Source organism: Taudactylus pleione, unplaced genomic scaffold, assembly GCF_031769625.1.
Source record: "Taudactylus pleione unplaced genomic scaffold, aTauple2 ptg000039l, whole genome shotgun sequence".
NCBI classification, from domain to species: Eukaryota; Metazoa; Chordata; class Amphibia; order Anura; family Myobatrachidae; genus Taudactylus; species Taudactylus pleione.
The window spans coordinates 508,253-529,156 of NW_028284441.1; the positions used below are offsets into that span (position 1 = coordinate 508,253).

Here is a 20,904-nt window from a genome sequence, read left to right on the forward strand (position 1 = left end):
CGAGCACTCTGGTCAGAGTGTACGGCTCTGAATCAGGCCCTAAAAACTGAACCAAAGGAGTCTGAAAAACGTTTGGTGTATTTTGTACTTTGTTTCTCTTTTACACATTAGTCTTTATTTTTTTTTTTTATCCAGCGCCATCTTATGTTCAGATTGTTTTTGTTTCATTCTGCTACACTTTAGTTTATATTTATGGGTGAATCCTCACATTAGGTTCCTAAGTGTCGGATTCAAGTTACCTGGTTCTGACAATGGGCAGAAACATCAGATAGGAGCGCAGGCAGTAATTCCATAAAAGGTGGTAACTATAGTCCCCTCCAACAGGCAATCTGTAATCATTTTTATATCTTTCAAGAAGGTAGAATGCATTCCATACTTGTCTACTCTACTAAGAGTGTAGGGCATCTTCCGGATCCCTCTCACTTTCCCAGGTTAGTAGGTGCTCCAAGGGCTTGATAACGCAGTTTGCAGTGAATCGCATCATCATGGCTCCCCCCAATGCTGCAAAATGCATCATTATACAGTGGGGATCAAGATGGCGCAATTTATGCCACCTAGACGTCATCCTCTGGAATCTCCCAAGAGGCAGTACTACAAAATTAGGCAAGTATGCAGTAGACTTTTGCAGCAGGAAAATAACACTTGCAATTTGCTTTATTGTATGGATAATGATCTGTTCAGTTCCCTTGTAGTAATCCTATCATCAAGCTACAGTATATGGCTGTTTGCAGCTAGTGTGATGATTCCATTAGATCCTGACTAATAGATAGCTCACAGCTATACACAGTAAATAAAACATGAGTATGGACAGCATTCGTTTATTATAAGCAAATGGCAATGTCTCACTTATGGAAAAGAAGTAAATCGGCAGGTTACCTGTCTATGCTCAGTGCACAAAGGCTCAGGACTGTGACACCCACCGAGGCCTTCTGAATAAAGGGAAATAGCTTACACACATGTGCTCCAAATGGCCAGTTCTCAGCTAGTAGCTGCAAGCACACAGAGGAACATTTATCATTATATATTTACTGCAATTTCAAACAATTGTTTTTAACTTTTACTTTTTTAAACACAAAGCAACATATATTTAAAACTTTTTTTACCTTGACCTATAGGATTTTTTCTAACGTGTTTTACCTGGTTTTCTACAATCCACTCAAACCATTAGTTCTCCAGGCAGAATATTAAACCGTTTGATGACCAAGTAGACATATTGAATAAGTTAGATCACCAACGTAACCCAACCACTGACTGTAGTACCATTAGCTCCAGTTTTTCAAGCAGATTTGCATGAAGAAGGTGGTTTTCTGATTTGCCTTAAGGGCGATGGAAGAGCAATCAGTGCCGGTGCTAGGTGTTTGCCTGGGGTGCTAATGGTTTGGGAGAATCTACAAAACTGAACGAGTGACATAATGAAGGGACCTTAATGCCCCACCACACCCCAATATGGAGCACTGCCCGCTGATGTGAGGTGGAAACAACCAGCAGGTACTTATATGGGAAGCTGCCGGTTGCTATTCTTCTAATCAGTATTGTGCTGGGAGTGTGGGCCTCCTGCAGGCCAATGTAATTAGAGGATGAGGAGGGGTGCTGCCTTAGGCATCCACAGGGCTGGCATGGCACCTGAGAATATCGCTTTCATATAGGAAATATAGGCAAATTGAAATATGATTATAATTTGATTATATATATATATATATATATATATATATATATATATATATATATATGCAGGTTGAGTCTCCCATATCCAAAATGCTTGGGACCAGGGGTATTTTGGATAACGGAATATTCTGTATTTTGGAATATTTGCATATCATAGGGACCCCAATATACACACAGAATGCAATTATGTGTTATATACACCTTATACACACAGCCTGCAGGTCATTTTATACAATATTTTCAATCATTTCGTGGCTCAAGCAAGGTTTGTGTACAGAAATGAAATTCATGTATGTGTTATATACACCTTATACACAAAGCCTGAAGGTGATTTTATACAATATCTATAATAATTTGTGCCTTAGACAAAGTTTGTGTACATTGAACCATCAAAAATCAAAGGTTTCATTATCTAGGTCATGCCAAAATTATTCCGTAGTTCGGAATATTTGGATATGGGAGACTCAACCTGTATATATATGTGTCACATGTCGCAGTTGGCCTTTATGTCACATGGAGGCCTTTATATATATATATATAAAGGCCTCCATAATTAAAAAACAAAACTAAATATAATGTGACACATAGGCCCTCATTCAGAGCCGTACGCTCTTAGCAGAGCGCACGCTCTGAATGAGGGCCGGCCTCCATGAAAATGGAGCGTCCTCCTGGACGTTCGTATAGCTGTGGGTCACCACCCACAGGCTATACGAGCGTGCAGTTTGATGGCCGCGATGGTCTTGACCATCGCGACCATCGAAACTGCGAGCCGGAGCCTGCGGTTGAGGTTTTCAACCGCAAGCTCCAGAGTGATTTTGGCTCTATCAGAGCCAAAATCACTCCCACTGACATCACTAGTGATGTCAGTGGGCCGGCTTCTGACGGGAGGCGTTCCCATGGGAACGCCCCCGTCAGGGAGGCACGCCCCCGGCATGCCTACCAAAGGGGGCGTGCTGTCAATCATCATCGACAGCACGCCCCCTTTGATCAGACACAGCGAGCGAAGGACTTTCCTTCGCTCGTCGCGTCTGGCGCATGCGCACGACGGAGCTCCCTCCGTCGTGCGCATGCTCAGTCCAGAACATCGACCCACTTGCGAGCGGACAGCCGCTCGCGAGTGGGTCTGAATCAGGCCCATAGTGCGGAGTTCTGACTTCGGCGAGTCCCGTGCAAGACAGCCCGATGTTTTAAAGTAGCAGTTATTTAACAGGCAAAACCAGGTTGATTGTGCCTGTTAGATAACTGCTACTTTAAAACATCAGGCAGTCTCGCAAGCGACTCTCCAAAGCCACAACTCTGCACCCTATTACATTTACCCCTGTATCTCAGGGAATACACTGAGTTCTTGTTCAGCCCTAACTGGCTGCATTGATTATACCTAACTCATTTCAATAAATAGCACAAAATTAGACACTTTTGGGTATATTTACTAAAGGTCGATTTTAGTCGATTTCAGATAGATGAATATTGATCAACATCGATGTTGTGTTTCTGGGGCTAAATCACACATTTATAGACAGACAATTTTTTATTTCATTTTTTAAATGTTAGTAAACGTGTGATTTAGCCCCCAAAACACATCGATGTTGATCGTTTTTTAACGATTTTAAATCGATTAAAGTCAACTTTTAGTAAATATACCCCCTTGAGTCAAGTTGAGAAGACAGTAGACTGAAAAAGTAATCCACTACTATCTCTGAGATTACTGACTCTCCTGTCTTTACCAATACCAAATGTCATTTGCCAAATTACATAACAAAATAGGGGGTAAATTTACTAAGATGGGAGTTCCATTAAGAAGCGATGTTGCCCATAGCAACCAATCAGATTACAGGTATTATCTTCTAGAAGGTGCTAGATAAATGAGAAGTAGAATCTGATTGGTTGCTATGGGCAACATCACTTCTTAAATTGAACTCCCATCTTAGTAAATTTACCCCCTAGGCCTGCAGTGTAAATGCTGCTACTGTATGTCATATAATATATTTGTTAATTAATAACCTTCTATAGTGTTATTTGTTTGAATTATAATTCACAGATCTCTACATTAGACCCACAACTCATTAGCCCAGGGATATGTACTAAGGTTGGAGAGAGATGAAATATCAACCAATCAGCTCCTAACTGCCACTTTACAGGCTGTAATTGGAAAATGGTAGTTGGAGTCGATTGGTTGGTACTTTGGGGCAGATGTACTAAGCTCTGGAAAGTAATAAAATGTAGAGTGATAAACTACCAACCAAGCAGCTCCTGACTTATTTTTTCAAACACATACTGTAAGATAACAGGAGCTGAGTGGCTGGTAGTTTATCAATTTCCAGAGCTTACTACATCTCCTCATTTATCTCTATCTACTTTATCTCTATCTACTTTATCTATTTCCAAGGCTTAGTACATCTCCAGCTGGATCACAATATACACATGATGAACATGAATCCATATGAACAAACCTTATATATATTGATGGGAATAGCGATGAGGATGTAGAGCAGGTCACCCAGCGCAAGGCTGGCAATAAGGACGTTGGGTCCATTTCTCATGCACTTATTTTTGTATATGATTCTTAGCAGTGTTGAATTTCCTACAATCCCCACCAGGAAAATGACACAGGACAGTATGGTGGTGACATATTTGAAGGCGTGCTTGATCTTAGAGCGGGATAGACATGGTGGTGGCCGTCGTGGTGGCATATTTCTGTAATCCTCCTGCGAGACATTGCCAGCATTAGCATTTTGGTTGGTATCCAGCTGTAGGATGTGGCCGGCTTGCTCCTGGTTTAATGTCTGTGGTAGGTCAGAGATCTCTTCCAGATATTGTGGTGTGGGGGAATATTGGCAGGAAATGCCAACAAACAGACAAACCAGCCAAACAGCAATGATGGACCCGGAAGGCATCGCGTCCTTGTTGATTTACAGCTATAATACTAGAAAGATCTTTAGGATCCACTTTGATGTCTCTTTTGCCACATTAGTAACCTGTTAAAAATGGAAAGAAACTGACATAAATATAATGCTTTCAGTTCTTGAAGAAGATCTTTACACAGAGTACATTACTATGTCAATAGCCTTGTAAAGCACCTTAATGGAAACATAAAACTATTTAGAGAAGCTATATAGCTGCCAACATTTTTAATGTTTTCCGGGGCACTTTGCTGCTGAACCAGCGTATCCATGTAGGTTACAATAGTGTCATGTTTACCAAGTTTGATTTTAAATGCATCAAGTAGAACAAAGCTTTAGTTTTAGTCCTAAGTAATACAACACTTCCACTTTTTCGTAATGCTAATTACATGACAGCCCTTTGGGCCCATTAGTTATTCCAACTGTGAATCAATCCAGAGCCAGTATTCTCACTTGGGGGCTCATTTATCGCCCCTTTTTACTTACATCATTAAGTAGAGGTATCTACAGTATAAGATCTTTTGCGATAGGCTATTGTTAAATAGCCCCGATACTTAAAATGATGTGGACACGGTCCACAACATTTTAAGGGGCCTATTCATCAATACTAAAATAACGGCTTTAAGGACATTTGTCCTTAATTGCCATTTTTAAGTATTTATTAACAGACTTAACTCAGGAGATATCACCAATATCTTCTGGTTAGTCCGCCTGCGTTAATTTCCACACTCCCCATACTTTAGTATGGGAATGTAGAAATTAGGTTTTTCATCAAATTCTGAAGATTATGTATTTTCAGAACTTGATGGTGTTACTGTACGCCATTCTCAGATGGCATACAGCCCCCACAAGGCTGTAGCAGTGGGATATACTTACCTTGTTTCAGCTGGGCAAGTCCTCCTTCGACACCCTCCGTCGTTCCTTGGTCCCTTCTCAGGCTCTGGCTGTGTGTTCTCCCCGCTGCAATGCTGCTGCCGGGCAGCGTCTCCCATCTGTTCCCCGGTGGCACCTGTAAGTGCTTCTTCAATTAATTGTTTATTTACTATAAACAGTTAAATAAAGAAGCACTTTCAAGTGACACCGGGGAACACACAAAGGACCTCATTCAGAGTCGGTCGTTGCGGCCGCACGGTCGTACACAGCCGATGTTCGCTGAACTGCGCATGCGTAAAGTTCGCAATGCGCGTGCGCAAACTAGCTGTTACGATCAGAAATTTCTCTCTCCTTGAACACAGCCAGGTCGTTAGTTTGAGTGACAGAATGAAACGTTTGTGGGTGGTAACAGGGGAAGGTGCTTGAAAACGGGGGAGTGGAGATCCGAACGCAGGCGTGCCTAATTATGCGAACGGCGTTTAATGGGAGTGCATAATTAACAAAGTAGTGTCATGGCACACGTGACATGGGTGGTTTTTACACTGACTTGATCGTAGTGCTTAAGAGAGGGTATGGTCAACCTTAAGCTCTACGACCAGCTCCGATGGTTCCCGATGGTCGCGATTAATCCTTATATCCCAGGAGATGACGTGTGTTGTGATCGAGAAGGGGGTGTGATTTAGTCTTACGACCGCTTCTTACCCTCGGTCGTTCAGCTAACGATCTCATCTTAGGACTGCAACTTGTGATAGCTTCATTTGCATATTCGGCCCCTTTCCCCTACGACCGTGCGGCCGCAACGACCGACTCTGAATGAGGTCCAAAGTGGAGACACTACCCGGCAAGCAGCAGCAGCAGCAGCAGCATGGCGGCGGCGAGAACATAGTAAAGTTAAAAAAAAAAAAAGTCTACAGCCTCCTCTGCCCAGCCTTCCTGTCCCCTTGTAGCCGTTGCAGACAGAGGCCGGATGGGAGGTCAGGAACATAGGAGTTTATATTCAATTACCGCAGCTGTAAACAGTGCTGCGCCTGCGCCGCTTCTGTGAATAGAACCGGCGCATGCGCAGCACTGATTACAGCTGCGGTAAGGCAGGAGTAGGCAATGAAAAGTATCTATTTTCAGAAAAGCTGTCATGGCAAAAATGATGGCTTTTTGGGAATAGATAGCTATGGAGAGGAGGGAATGATGAATTCCTCTGCTAATTACATAGAACTCCATGCGAGTTCTAAACCTAATTATCGGCAAAGATATTTAAGTATTAATGAATAGACCCCTGAGTATCGCGGCTATTTAACAATGGCCCAATGAAAGAGCCAAAGATATCTCCTACAAAGAGCTTAAAGATATCTCCTACAAAAGACTAATAAGCACTGCAGAGAGAAAAGTTGTGCTTTTAGGAGCTTGGCTCCAGTGGCAGATTTCCCACTAGGCACAGTAGGCCACCACCTCCATCAGTCCCCGTGTACCCGCATCAGACTGCTGATCCTCTCCCCCATTGGTCTTCTCTTAAATGCCATGGCAACGGAGGCTGAGGGTAATTGTGAAGGGGGGGGGTGGCAAATAATATTGGGGCAGATGTATGAAGCTCTCGGAAGTGATAAAGTGCAGAGTGATAAACAACCAACCAATCAGCTCCCAACTGTCATTTTTCAAACACAGCCTGTAACACGACAGTTGGGAGCTGAGTGGCTGGTTGTTTATCACACTGCACTTTATCACTTTCCCGAGCTTCATACATCTGCCCTGTTGTGCTTAGGGGCAGACTGACCCCTATAGCTGCCTCTGCTTGTCCCTGTTGGCTAGCGCATCTTCGTTGCCCGCTTTGTGCCAATGGAGGCAGATGGCTCTTGCAATTCCTCTCTCACAGTCTCCGTCCACCTCCTGCGTATGTGCAGTGTCAGTAGATTTACTAAAGCTTCTAAAAAGAAAAGTGGAGGTGATGTCCTATTGATTTCTAACTATTATTTTCTATAAAGTCCTTGATAAATAATAGCTATAATCTGATTGGTTGCTATTTGCATCAACTCCACTATTAATTTTAAAACCTTATAGTATGTCAAACCCTAAGTGCTGCCAATAACATTTACTAGTTTATTCCTCTGAACTGGAGGTTTTTATATGCATAAGAGAGCATTGCAGAGTAAAAGCTCATTGCATTGTTCAGCACTAGTGCACATTGGGCCTGATTCAGAGCCGCTCGTAAGCGGCAGTACGCTCGTTCCGAGCGATGTTCGCCCATCTGCGCATGTGTACGGTTTATAATACGCATGCGCGAACCAGTCTGTGCGGCCGAAAATAGTTTGTTCGCTAGATAGCGAGTGCCTGCTATTTTGAGTGACAGAATGAGGCGTATGTGGGTGGTAACAGGGGAAGGTGCTTGAAAACGGGGAGTGGAGATCCGAACGCAGGCGTGCTTAAAGGTCAAAGCGGGCGTTTTATGGGTGTGCATAATTAACAAAGCAGCGTCATCAACCACGTCAGTTGGGTGTCTTTTAGCCAAAACTGCTCGCAAGATTGCGGTAGGAAAAACCAACCACAAGACTAGCGAGCAGTTCATACGCTGTTCGATGTACTAGATTAATCTAATAAATAGCGGACATGACGTATGATGCGAGCGGCCAGGGGGCGTATTTTTCAAATAAACGACCGCATGTTTTGTTCGTTCAGACATGGAGGCGGCAACAGACCGCAAGGAGCGAACGGTTCATTTGAATAGCCACCCCCTTTTTCTGAAGGAGCGAGTGCTAATAGCGATCAGCTCTGAATCAGGCCCGTTGTTTAAAGCTGGGTACACGCTGACAGATATATTGGCCGATCAATTGATCGGCCAATATATCTGGTGCCCGTCGGCCAGTGTGTACCCGCGATATGTTGGTGAATGACGTCGTTCACAGACATATCGCGTCGGCCAGATATATCTGCAGACATATCTGTCCATCGGCTAGTGTGTACTGGCGATCAGCTGACCACCCGTACACATGCAGCCATGGGGAGGGGGGCCCCCGTCCCACTCCCTGACCAGCGGGACCCACGGCTGCCTGGAAGATGATGGTCATTTAGTGTATATGAACGACCATCATCTACAGATATCTCTGCAAATCACTCGCGGTGTGTACCCACCTCAAGGCTTTTTACTGTATTGCTTGAAGTGCATTCTACAAATGAGCCCATTTTGTTACGCAAAACTATTTGCCTGACGGTAATCTAAGTGCATAATATAATGCTGCATTTGCTATTTTACACTTCATAAATGACCCACTGAAAAAAAACTATGTATTTTCACACTCTGCGATGTACTAATATTACATGGACTGTTGCATGATGCACTATGTAACTGTTAGAGATTTTCTACCGTTTGTTGCTCAGTGTTGGAAGTGGCTAGGCCAGGACTACAAAAATTCTACTTCTGTTTGCCAAAAAGTAATGCTAATACATTGTAAAAAATGTGAGATTGTTTCATACTTTGAAAAGGAAGACAATAAAACTGTATTTGTTAATTTTATTTTGAAAATTAAATAGAATCGAATTTTAAATTATAAATTAATTTTACAATTTTGTTATGTAACTTATCTTGTTACTATGAATCGTATTATTTGCGTTGGGCTCGCCATTCTTTTTACATACATAAAAATGGTCCTGTATGGAAAGTTAAAAATAAATAGTGTTCTGCTGCTGGCAGAAAGGTACTGGTGGAAGGCTCTGTTTGTGATAATGGTAAATATGGGATGTATTTTGCTATCTTTGTCCTTAAAAGCTATAATATCTTGTATAGGTACTAATGCTCCAGACCATCACAGCGTCTCCATTAAAAAGTTTGAGTCCCAATACGAAGGGGGGCATGGCCACGTGTGTGGAGGAAGTTTAGGCCCCATCTTATAAGCTCATTGCTAAAGGGACGAGGACGCGCCAAATTGGGGCAGCGCCTTTATTTTGTATCTCTCTCTGGCCCTCCTGTCCCAGTGCTTCGTTGGTCTAGCTGTAAAAAATATTTTATATGCTCACAGACCATGTGCATAACTACTGGGATAACAGTGAAATCAGCTAATTTACAGCTTCATCTTCGCAGCCAGGCCCTGTGCAACTGCCGCTCTTGTTGCTCTGCCATCTTGCTGTGTCTGCAATCAACAGGAAGCTGAATGAAGACAATGACATTGAATAACTTTTAAAGCCCCAGCATTCCAATTATGCGAGTTGGCATACTAGTGCCCAAACATTAAGTTTTGCCCAGAGAGGAAGGATACTCTGACACTCTCTTACCTTTCTGAACAGGAAAGGTAGAACAGTGCAGCACATCAGTGAAATAGGTGAACTGATGGGAAACTGGCCCACTAGAAACTTATAGGAGGCTATATCACATACAGCCCCTTGGGAACCATCCAAGTTCTCCCGCTGCTTAACCGGAGCCGCACTGCATGGCGACAGCACTTTCACCCGACGTGTGCCAGGGAGACGAAGGCCGCAGTTCTGAGTGGCACAATGATATCCAGCCACTGGGTGACTAATTTACATGCCTGACGGACCTGAGCCTCTCTCTCTAAACTGGAGCATCTGGTAATTACAATAAACTTCACCCAGTTAATCATCTGACCTTCCATTTTGGAACTTGTAGTTCCACCTCTAGTTTTGAGACTGTATGCATATTACTCAATTTAACACTATATTGGATCCTATAAGGGACTTATGATTTGAAGATACAGTACCAGAATATACTGCATGTTTTTTTATTGTATCTTTTAGGGCTTATTTAAGCTAGAAGTTCTCATTGTCTTGAATCCGTTTTCCTATAAAGTGGCTGTTTATGTATAATTTTATTAAATTGATATTCTTCTTCTTGATTTCTCACTGCCCTACCCATGTCATATTAATATATATATTTGTGTGTACATGTAATTCGTATATCTATCTTTATAAGCACAGTTCTACTTTTCTTTTTTCTTTTTGTGGTCACTTTTTGTGGAATCATCACTATTCCTCATTGGCACTAGCATGCTATTTTTTATACATTAATAAACAATTTTTTGTTACATTTATATATAGGATATATTACATCCATAATTTATTATTATTTGTTAGCACTGAGGAATTTTTTGTTTCTTTTTTTCTTATGGCCCTTCAAAATTTAGTCGTGAGGCCCACAAATGTCTACTTAATGCCTATCACATTTAGTTAATGTCATTGATAGTGGAGTGCGCTGTTGTGCATACTTAATTTTGTTCCTTCAGGGAGGCTTATTCCCTGTTCCAAGATGACCGCTGAGGTTAGTACTGCACATGTGTGGCGCCATCTTGTCACTGTGTTATAGTTCCCCAGTGGAAGATGGACGACTGCCACTATTCCCTACATTTACCACTGTTTCCGCATCTTACACTGTTACCCGCAAGCTACATACACTCATCGCCTGGTAAGCTGTATGATACCATGCCCCACTCCATCCAAACCTGGGTGTATCACAGTGAGTACGGCTGACTTCATTTGTCCTTCAATAAACCATTCCATTGGTTAAACAACTGGGCTGTTCGTATTGATATGGCATCCGCTTGTGTGTACATAAACTCGATACCACACTCCCATACCACTGAACCTGTACACATTTATTTCCAACAAATGCCTGTCACAGCCACTGTTTGTGGTGAAAAGAAGTCAACTGCTCTAATTCTTTTACCCTAAGCCATGGTATTTGTAGCCATTCCCAATTTTATTTCTTAAAGTCAGCCAGGCCTGCTTCACACAACTCTCCTGTTCAGTCCTTTCCTTAAACAAGATCCACCATAGTCACATGCAATACATGAGTCCCTTCTCTTCTTTACAAGAACTGTCCTTTTGACATCCAGCATACAAATAAACGTTGGTCCTTGAAACGTTCATTGTTTTATTGTCCAAGGTCATGAGTGCCCTGTTTCTCCTGGGGCATTTCTCATGTAGTGTCTAGTGAATCCAAGCTTTGATGACCTATGGTAAGCAGCCAGTAAGGCCGTATAAGAATGGGACATTAAGAACAAAAGGACAGAAGAAGCATTGACTGTAATTTAGATATCAGACATCAGCAAAACATGCCCTCAGGTGTCATCTCTTTATCACCAAGTGTAAATCAGATTACAGCAGCATAATGCTTTGCATTTATTAAGCTCTTGGCCGTTTCATGAGTCTTATGAAAAGACAAAATATATATATTAAAAATACCACAGATTATGATCATGCTCATTGTATGTGGTGTATATACAGAGAACCAACAAGACCAGAGTACTGCAAGTTAATAATTATTTTGTATCAAAATATTTAGTTTTTGAGTTGGTTTTAAGGGGGAGATGTATCAAAGTTTGATAGCAGGATGTATCAAGCATCACATTTTGAATGTGATACATCCCACCACTTACTGCATGCAGAGCGGCTTTTATTAATGCCTTGTACAATTACGTTTAAAACTGCAGTTTGAAGCGGTGTGGTTGGTATGAGCAACTACTCAACTTTATCTCTCTCCACGATTTGATAGTTCTCCCCCTAGGTATGAGAAGCTGTGTAAAATGTTACGGTATGTACTCACCTAATAATTAGTATGGCGTATTGACATGAATAGGCAGTACTGTGGCATTATTAAGCTACAACAAGTTGGGTATGAAATGCCGGCGGCTGAACAATCCCGACCCCGGAAGCCCAACTATTGAAGGTCCCCTACGGAGGCTGGTAAGTACCCTAACCCTCCCTTAGTGGTGTCTAACCTTAACCTCCCCGGGGGGTGCCTATCCCTAACCTCCCCCCAGTGGAGCCTAACCCTAACCCCCCCGTCCTTCCCGCACCCTAAACCTAACCTCCCCCCAGTGGTGCCTAACCCTAACCACCCCTCCGTGTTGCCTAATCCTAACCCTCCCCGGAGGGGTGCCTAACCCTAATTCCCCCCCAGGGGTCCTTAAACTTAACCCCCCCATCCCCACCTAACTCACTGATACTTACCTGGATCCTTTGTTCGGTATTCCGGCGGTAGCGATGCCGACGCCAATATCCTGATCCCCTTCAGGATATCGGCGTCAGCATTTTGCCGGGTGACAGGATTCCGGCGTCGATATTTCGTCTGCTGGCATCCCGTCTGCCGGCATATACAGTAAACTACATCCCAGCTGCAACATGTCAACACAATGAAGTTTATATATTGAGGTATAATAATAACTCACACAGAGGATAATGTTTTACTGCAGGAAGTCAAGAAGACACTCAGAGTGGGATTGTGATATTATAATACAGTGTTTCCCAACCCCTCAGGAAAGTACAGCCAATGGGTGTAGGGTGAGCAGAGTGAACCCCACTTGAGTTCGGGACTCGTGTGCACACACACCCTGCACCCATAATAGATATGCCACTGATACGTTTGATTCTGTAAGAAGAATACAAATATATATGCTGCTGCTTATACATTGTTTCTAACTATAGGACAGATTCAATTAGCCACGATAAAACAAAAGCTTAATGCCCAAGAAGTTTTCGCATTATTTGCGTGTTTTGGTGTGAGATGGTGAAAACTTTTCGCTGGTTTTTGTCTAAGGAGTTTTCGCACATGCGAAAACTTCAGCAATAGGATTGCACGATACGCAGTTTTGTGCAAAAAGTTCGTACCTGCGAGCGCTTTTCGCCAAAATGCAGCTTTTCAAATGGTAATTGAATCCGTCCCTGTGTGTGTTTGTGATGTATATTTGTCCATATGTCCCATTGTAAGCCTTTTTTACAGAATGCAGATATAAGTCATATTAGGGCTTCCGAAACACCTCGATTCACCTAATGAATTGGTATATAGCATAGCTGCTTATTGTCATGGGATGTGCAAGAAATTCAGACTTTTGGGGAGCACTCCTGGAATTCCAAAAAAGTAGACTAGCCTCCCCGAGGTTTAATGATGTGATTCAGGGAGAATAATGGTCCTACCCCTGATGCCACAAATCACATTATTAAGCAGTGGGGGGCGGGGCTGTTGTGACACGACTCACCGCGCCAAGCCCAGAACATCTCCCGCCTGCATCTGCTTCCTGGGATCTCATGACCTAGGGAATATTTAAAATAAATGTACAAAACATATTTAATTGTTAGTTTTTTAGATTCACATTCAGTGTTTAAAGTGGTCCTAAAGAAGTGATGGAACTCACCGCCCCCCCCCCCCCACTGCTTTACCAATAAAGGGACAGCGCGCGCTGAAAATAAGGGACGTGGTCTCAAAAGAAAGGGGCGTGGTCATACAATAGTATTCCCAATTCAAACTACGCCACACAGTAGAACAATCTTGTTTCTCGTTACACCACATAGTAGTGTCCCTTATTCATGTATGACACACGGCAGTGCCCCTTTTACACAATGCCCACAGTAGTAGTGCCCCTTATACAATGCCCACAGCAATAATGTGCCTTACACTAATGCCCACGGTAGTGGTGCCCCTTATGCAGTGCCCCCAGTAGTGGTAATGCTCCTTATGCAATGCCCACTGTAGGCTTGCCCCTTATGTAATGTCCACTGTAGTGGTGCACCTTATGCATTGCCCTCAGTAGTGGTGCCCCTTATGCAGAGCCCACAGTAGTGGTGCCCCTTATGCAGAGCCCCCTTATGCAGTGCCCCCAGGAGTGTTGCCCCTTATGCAGAGCCCCCCTTATGCAGTTCCCCAGGACTGTTGCCCCTTATGCAGTGCCCCTATGCAATCCTTATGAAGTGCCCCTTAATAATCCCCCTGTAATAGTGCACCCAATAGTAGTGCCCCCTTTAGTAGTGCCCACAATAGTGCCACCTGAGTAATGCCCCCAGTAGTAATGTCCCCTGAGTAATGCCCCCAGTAGTAGTGTCCCCTGAGTAGTGCCCCCTGAGTAATGCCCCCTTGAGTAATGCCCTCTGTAGTAGGGCCCCCTGAGTAATGCCCTCTGTAGTAGGGCCCCCTGAGTAATGCCCCCTATAGTGAAGCCGCTTACACACAAAAAAACCCAATACTTACCTTAAGCCTCGCTCCTGCGTCCACTGCCGTCTGGTCCGCCTGGCTGCTCCTCTGAACTATGGGAGAGACTTCATGATGCCTCTCCCATAGTGCACTGCCCCGTTGGACTTGGAACTGGTTCTGTCTCCAAATAGAAGTGACGGAACGCAGTTCTCATGTTCACATTTCTCAAATTAATTTTGAAAAGTCAAAAGATAAAGTGAAAGAGAGTGAGTTTGGAATAACTGAGATGTAAAAACATTGGAGGAAGAAATCATAAATCATAAAAAGCGTGTGGTAGGCGTCTGTCTGTTTGTTCGGGCTAATCTCAAGAACCACTGGATGGATTTTGATGTAGTTTTCACTATTCTATAGAGCATTTGTTGGGGAAGGTTTATGTGTATGAAGCATTAATGTATGACAAAAGAGAGCTGAGCAGTGATGATTTTAGTGAAGCAAGTAAATGAAAAAACGGTCCCTGGTAGGCGTCTATCTGTATGTCCAAGCTAATCTCGAGAACCACTGGATGGATTTTGATGCAGTTGTCACTTTTCTAAAGAGCATTTGTCAAGGAAGGTTTAGGTGTATGAAACATTGATGTATGGCAAAAGGGAACCGAGCAGTGACGATTTAGTGAAGGAAGTCAATGAAAATGGACTTCTGAGCACTTTCTTAGCTAACGCTGCCTAAACTGTTACAGATATATCACAACGATGGACTTTATTTTATACCATGCAGAGACTGATACTTTTTTTCCGGTTTCTCTACAAAAATTGATGTAAGTCCTGTTTACTGATACAAAATTTCAGTGTTTCCCTTTTTTTACCGTTCCTATTTCATTTATGTGAAAAAATTATTCTTTCATTTCAAACGAGTCCAATTCCCGCTAAGAGTCTGCTTTGGCATGGCAATAAATAAAACACAGGGACAGACACTTAACGTAGCTGGAGTTGACCGAAGTGGAGACTGTTTTCCTCATGGACAACGTTACATGGCCCTTTTTTACGTGTTGCGTCAAAACAAAATCTTTTCGTGTTGACGTCAGGAGGAAAAATTACTAATGTCGCCTACAAGGTAATCTTATTAGACCTCGGTTAAAAAACACTATAGCCATAAATTCAAAATTGCTCCCGTGCGAAGCCAGGGCAGGTCGCTAGTTATGGAATATGTAGGACTGGTAAGCACATGGTTAAGGGATCATATACATTTTAAAATAATTGTTTGTTTTTTTTGCAACTACTTTTTGACTTCAAAGGATACTAATAATTACTTTAGTAAAACATAGTTATTGGATCCACTGGTGTAATTCATGTTTAAAGCAGAGTATTGAAGTCCTCCATGATAATTGTAGTGCCCAGTGTGAGGTTACATGATAATATTGATATGCCAAATGATAATCTGAAAATGAATGAAGAACCAGTATATCAGCATTTCTGGAAATAAAGATCAGGAAATAATGCTTTAGTATTACAAGCCAAAATTAAGTAAATAATTTGGTTAGGGCTGACACAGAGATGCTATCAAAACGTACGACATACCTTCCAATGCAGGGCTGTAAGTAGGGTGGTGCGACCTGTGCCATGGCACAGGGCACCATAGGGCAGGGGGTGCTGTTTGGGCCTGTCAATTTTCCTATTTATTATCATTCTTACTTGCAGCTTCCTCTTCTTTTATCCCCAGCTTCTCCAGTCCTCCCCTATCGCTTCCCTGGCCCTTCCTCATGAGACCATGGCCCTTTTTCGGGTGCACTATCTTATGTCCCTATTTAAAAAATGGGGAGGGGGGGGGCACCAATGCTCTCTCTGGCACAGGGCACCAAAAAGTCTAGTTACAGCTCTGTTCCAATGGTCCCGATTTTCGCAGGACAATACAAACTCACTGCCAGCGAACGGTGCACAGTCTTGTTAAAGGTGGGAAAGATTGGAGGAGGGGCCTATTATATCTGATTTGGCATTTTCAAATGGTGGGATTTATTGCTGACATATTTTAATTGTTGGAATAATATGGTCGATTACCACAAAATTAAGCATTGAGGAAACTAAACAGAAAATTTGTCATTGCGAGATATGTTTTAAATGCTTTCTTTTTTTTTGTACAAATTACATTTTAAAATATATTTTCAACAGGTAGAACTGGAGTGGAAGAAGTCATTTTGTGGACTGAGCCACTACGAATGGACTGAACCACTAGGAATGGGTATTCAGCTGTGACACAAGGCACAATCTGGAAGCTCAAATGACCTATTTTTCTCCATAACAGACTTATTTGGCTTATACAAGTTTTAGCAACAGAAATTGCTATTTTGTTCACATTAGTTACTTATAAATAGATTTACGAATAGAAAGATCTATAGCAATGTAAGATTACAAAATAGTTTATTAAAAAAAAGAAACCATGAGTTTATTTTGGATTTTGTAGACTAAATATGGGGTTGTTCTTTTAAGTCATTTATAGCCCAATAAATTAGAAACGTTATATTTTAACAGAATCATTTATCCCTACATGGCCCAGGGCACCGGAAGCTTGCTGCATCTGCATTACAGAAGAGATGTCCCACTTATCCATGTATAATGGCCTTCTTTCCACAGTACAAAGCCGCCATTGTGTCATTTTCTTTCACTGTCCCCTCAGTCTACTAGATGGCAAAAGTTTGATGATACTTTTTATAGTAGATATTTCATTAGACTTCATTAAATTAAATCTGAGGTTACTACTAACAATATATTTGTTTGTGTTTTCTATTTCCTATGCACAATTTTGCTTACTGAAATAGAATACTGACTTATTAATACTTTTCAAGCATTCCATTTCAATGTGGACTAATCACCTCTATTTACTAAGCCTTGGATAAAGATAAAGTCAACAGAGATAAATTCCTAACCAATCAGCTCCTAACTGTCGTGTCACAGGCTGTGTTTGAAAAATGACAGTTAGGAGCGGATTGGTTGGCTTCAGCTGTATTTTCATGAAGCAGGGTCAGCCACAAAATGGCTGCCTCCAAGGTGTAGATTATTGTCTGTCAACACTGCTTTCCGTGGAACCCCAGTTTTCAGCCTAGGGGTGTCAGGGCCTCCACAAGATGAAAATTATGGAAAATATTTGTTTGTAATCTTACATGTTTATGTACTAGTTAAAATGCATGTTTTGACATTGAATACTAACCATTTCACCACTGATGTCACATGGACAATCCACCACTGCACCCATGGTTTCTTCATGTCTCATCACCAAATGTTGTGCGGAAAGTTCTATGCCTTAGCGATTATGAGTCAGTCAGTCGCCAGTGCCAGGTATAGGTAGAGTGAGTTTATTTTATACGCTTGTTTTTGTGAACGCCTGTCATGGATAATTGACTAATAATAATTAGAGATGAGCGGTTCCGATTCTGTGGAATCCGAACCGCTCCGAACATTGGGGATCCGAGTCCACCCGAACCCTGTTCGGGTGTTCACCGCCTGACTCGGATCCCCGTTCGGGGCCGAACGGCGGCCGCCTGATGTCGGATTCTCACTAGAGAATCCGACATTAGGGCTCCTATTGTGTAGGGCAGAGCGCTGTGATAGCACTCTGCCCTACACAGACACAAACACACAGCCGCCAGCGGCAGCTGTGTGTTTGTTACAGCAGCCAATGAGAGTCACACAGACTCTCATTGGCTGCTGCACGGAGGGAGCCGGCTGGAGCTCACACATGAGCTCCGTCTTCCGGCTCCCTCCTCAGCGTGTGACAGCAGAGCGGACGGCGCGGGAGCGGGGATACAGGTAAGTTTTTATTTTTTTATTTTTTACTTGTGCAAGGGCCGGGGGTGCTACTGGGGGGGGTCTGCTACTGGGGGGGTCTGCTACTGGGGGTGCGGGGGGGCCAGACCACTGGGGAGGCTATACTACTGGGTGGGGTCTGCTACTGGGGGGGCTATACTACTGGGGGGGCAATACTACTGAGGGGCCTGCTACTGGGGGGACTATACTACTGGGGGGGTCTGCTACTGGGGGGGGCATACTACTGGGGGGGCCTGCTACTGGGGCAGCCTACTACAGGGGGGGCCATACTACAGGGGGGGCCCATACTACAGGGGGGCTACTACTGGGGCAGCCTACTATTGGGGGGGGCCTGCTACTGGGGCAGCCTACTACTGGGGGGGCCATACTACTGGGGGGGCATACTACTGGGGGGCCTGCTAATGGGGGGCATACTACTGGGGGGGCCTGCTAATGGGGGGCATACTACTGGGTGGCATGCTAATGGGGGGCATACTACTGGGGGGCCTGCTAATGGGGGGCATACTACTGGGGGGCATTCTACTGGGGGCACTGCATAGTGGACCCTACTACTAAGGGGACTGCATAGGGGGCACCACTGCTGGGGGCATTATGTAAGGGACACCGCTACTGTGGGCATTGTGTAAAAGGGGCACTACTGTGGGCATTGTGTAAAAGGGTCACTACTGTGGGCATTGTGTAAAAGGGGCACTACTGTGGGCATTGTGTAAAAGGGTCACTACTGTTGGCATTGTGTAAAAGGGGCACTACTGTGTCGTAACATAAATAAGAGACACTACTTTATGGTGTAATGTGAATCAGGGGCACTATGTGCGGTGTAATGCGAATAAGATTGTGCACTGTGACTCCTAGGGCCGTAGCCCACTTTGTAAACAAGTACTGTGATTCTGCTGGCCGTACCCCACTGGGTGGGTGCACTACTTTTCATTTCTGCCACTGCTGTGTGGCAATGTGTCATAGATGTGCTTTATACTGTGGTGTCTGTGTCGTTGTGCCGCTGCTTTGTCGCTTAGTAACCAGTCAGCTCACTGCAACCTTTGGCCAATAATGTTGAAAACAATATTATAAGCTGTGATATGGTCTAAATTGACTGGAAATTAATGTTATTGAGGTTAATAATACTCTAGGAAGAAAAAACAGACCAATTTATGTGATTTTAGCTTTTTTTGTCAATTTAAAAAAAAAAATTCAAATCCAAATCCAAAGCCGTACGACGAATTAGAACCAAATCCAAATCCGGCAAAAATGGTCCGGTGCACATCCCTAATAATTGAGTTTCTGGACAGCAGTAACAAACCTACATCTTCTTTACAATTAAGGGGTCAAAAACATATTGTCAGGGGTTGGTTTACCCGGGGTGGATACAGGAGGGGACACAGAATCAGAATTGTAGAAAAACTTGGGTTGTTTAATAAATGGAATGGTAGACATGAAAGAACCAAGTGGAGATGGGTCAGAGTCAAATAATAAGTCCAACAGCAAATAATAAAATCCGGAATGAAGGTAACAGGAGTGGAGCGATAATGTTTAGGTATGTCCAGAGGGAAACAAACTGTAGACAGGGGTCGATGCGGTAAGAAGGTAGTTTAGCAGGTGAGTGGGATTACAACAGTAGTGGGAGGAGGAATTGCTGGTAGGTGCTAGGAACCCTGAGGCTACCTGAAACCGGGAGGGAGCTAGGCAGAGCCAAAGTCAGCTGCGTAGAGGAGCTCAGATAAATGTGACCAGACTCAGCTGATACACGTTGCACTGGCAAAGTAAGGGAGCTGTGAACTCCCCTAAATCCCCAACATCAGAGCGCGATTGGCCGGACAGAACAGCTGACCTTTAGGGGATTGGATCCTTAGGTCACATGGCCCAATGCAAGATGGCGGCACCCATAAAACCGCAGCGTGGAAACGCTGCGCAACACTCCCATGCTGGCACGTCCTACCAAGAAGGAACCACCAGATGCACCCCGTGCCAGTCTCCATACTCCAGCACCGCCATCGGAAGGCCCACGCCAGAGCACCCTCACGGGCAAAGACTGCAGACTTACCGGTAAGGAACCCTTGGTCATGACACATATTGCCCAGCTCTGGAGGGGATATGGACAGACAGGCTCCTCAGTACATTCTGTAGCTATTTTTAGGGTTTTAGGGTCTATCAAGTTCAAATAACATCACCACCCTTCCTGAAAACTTTATTTGTATATGTGAGAAATTAACAATCTTTTTATCTAAGTGGTAGTTCTTATCTTCCAGGAAATATTTCTTTATAGAGGGGCTGGTAGGTGCAGCTTATACCTGATATTGTTTATCAGCTACTTGTCTGTTTCTAAAACTAACAGAAACAAATATATTGGCAGGTTTTCAATCACAGGGCCTGATTCAGCATGGATCGCTACTGCGACAGTGTATGCAGACGGCCAATTATTGCGTACCACACATGCGTATGCACCGCAGTGCGCAAGTTAGCATTGCGATCACCCACACAGATACAAAGCCATCGCAGGTAAAAGGAACGGGACGTCAGCGTTTGAGGGGGGTGACGGGAGAGTGGTCATTGAAACGCGGGTGTACCTTTCCGTTTGAACGCCATTGCATGGGCGTGCATAAATTAGCCACTGCGACGGCATACGCTGCGTGCGACGAGGTTAGTAATTTCTGAGTAAGGTCGGACCTGCTGTAATTCTGCATGCAGGGCCGATGTTATTCGATGTTACTGATGTCTACGCAGGTTTGCAAGGTATTACGGATTTGCGACAGCA

General features: G+C 43.6%; 1 protein-coding gene across 2 annotated transcripts in view; it reads right to left on the bottom strand.

The window, feature by feature from the left end:
• Nucleotides 1–20,904, bottom strand: part of LOC148538554 (endothelin receptor type B-like) — a 71,007-nt gene that overhangs the window by 13,172 nt on the left and 36,931 nt on the right. For both annotated transcript variants that reach the window (XM_088452578.1, XM_088452577.1), the window contains exons 2-3: nucleotides 4,116–4,640; nucleotides 877–989 (exon numbers count right to left, since the gene is read on the bottom strand). In XM_088452578.1, the coding sequence (XP_088308704.1) occupies nucleotides 877–989; nucleotides 4,116–4,559 (557 nt within the window). In that variant the 5' untranslated portion in view covers nucleotides 4,560–4,640. The remainder of the gene's footprint in view (nucleotides 1–876; nucleotides 990–4,115; nucleotides 4,641–20,904) is intronic.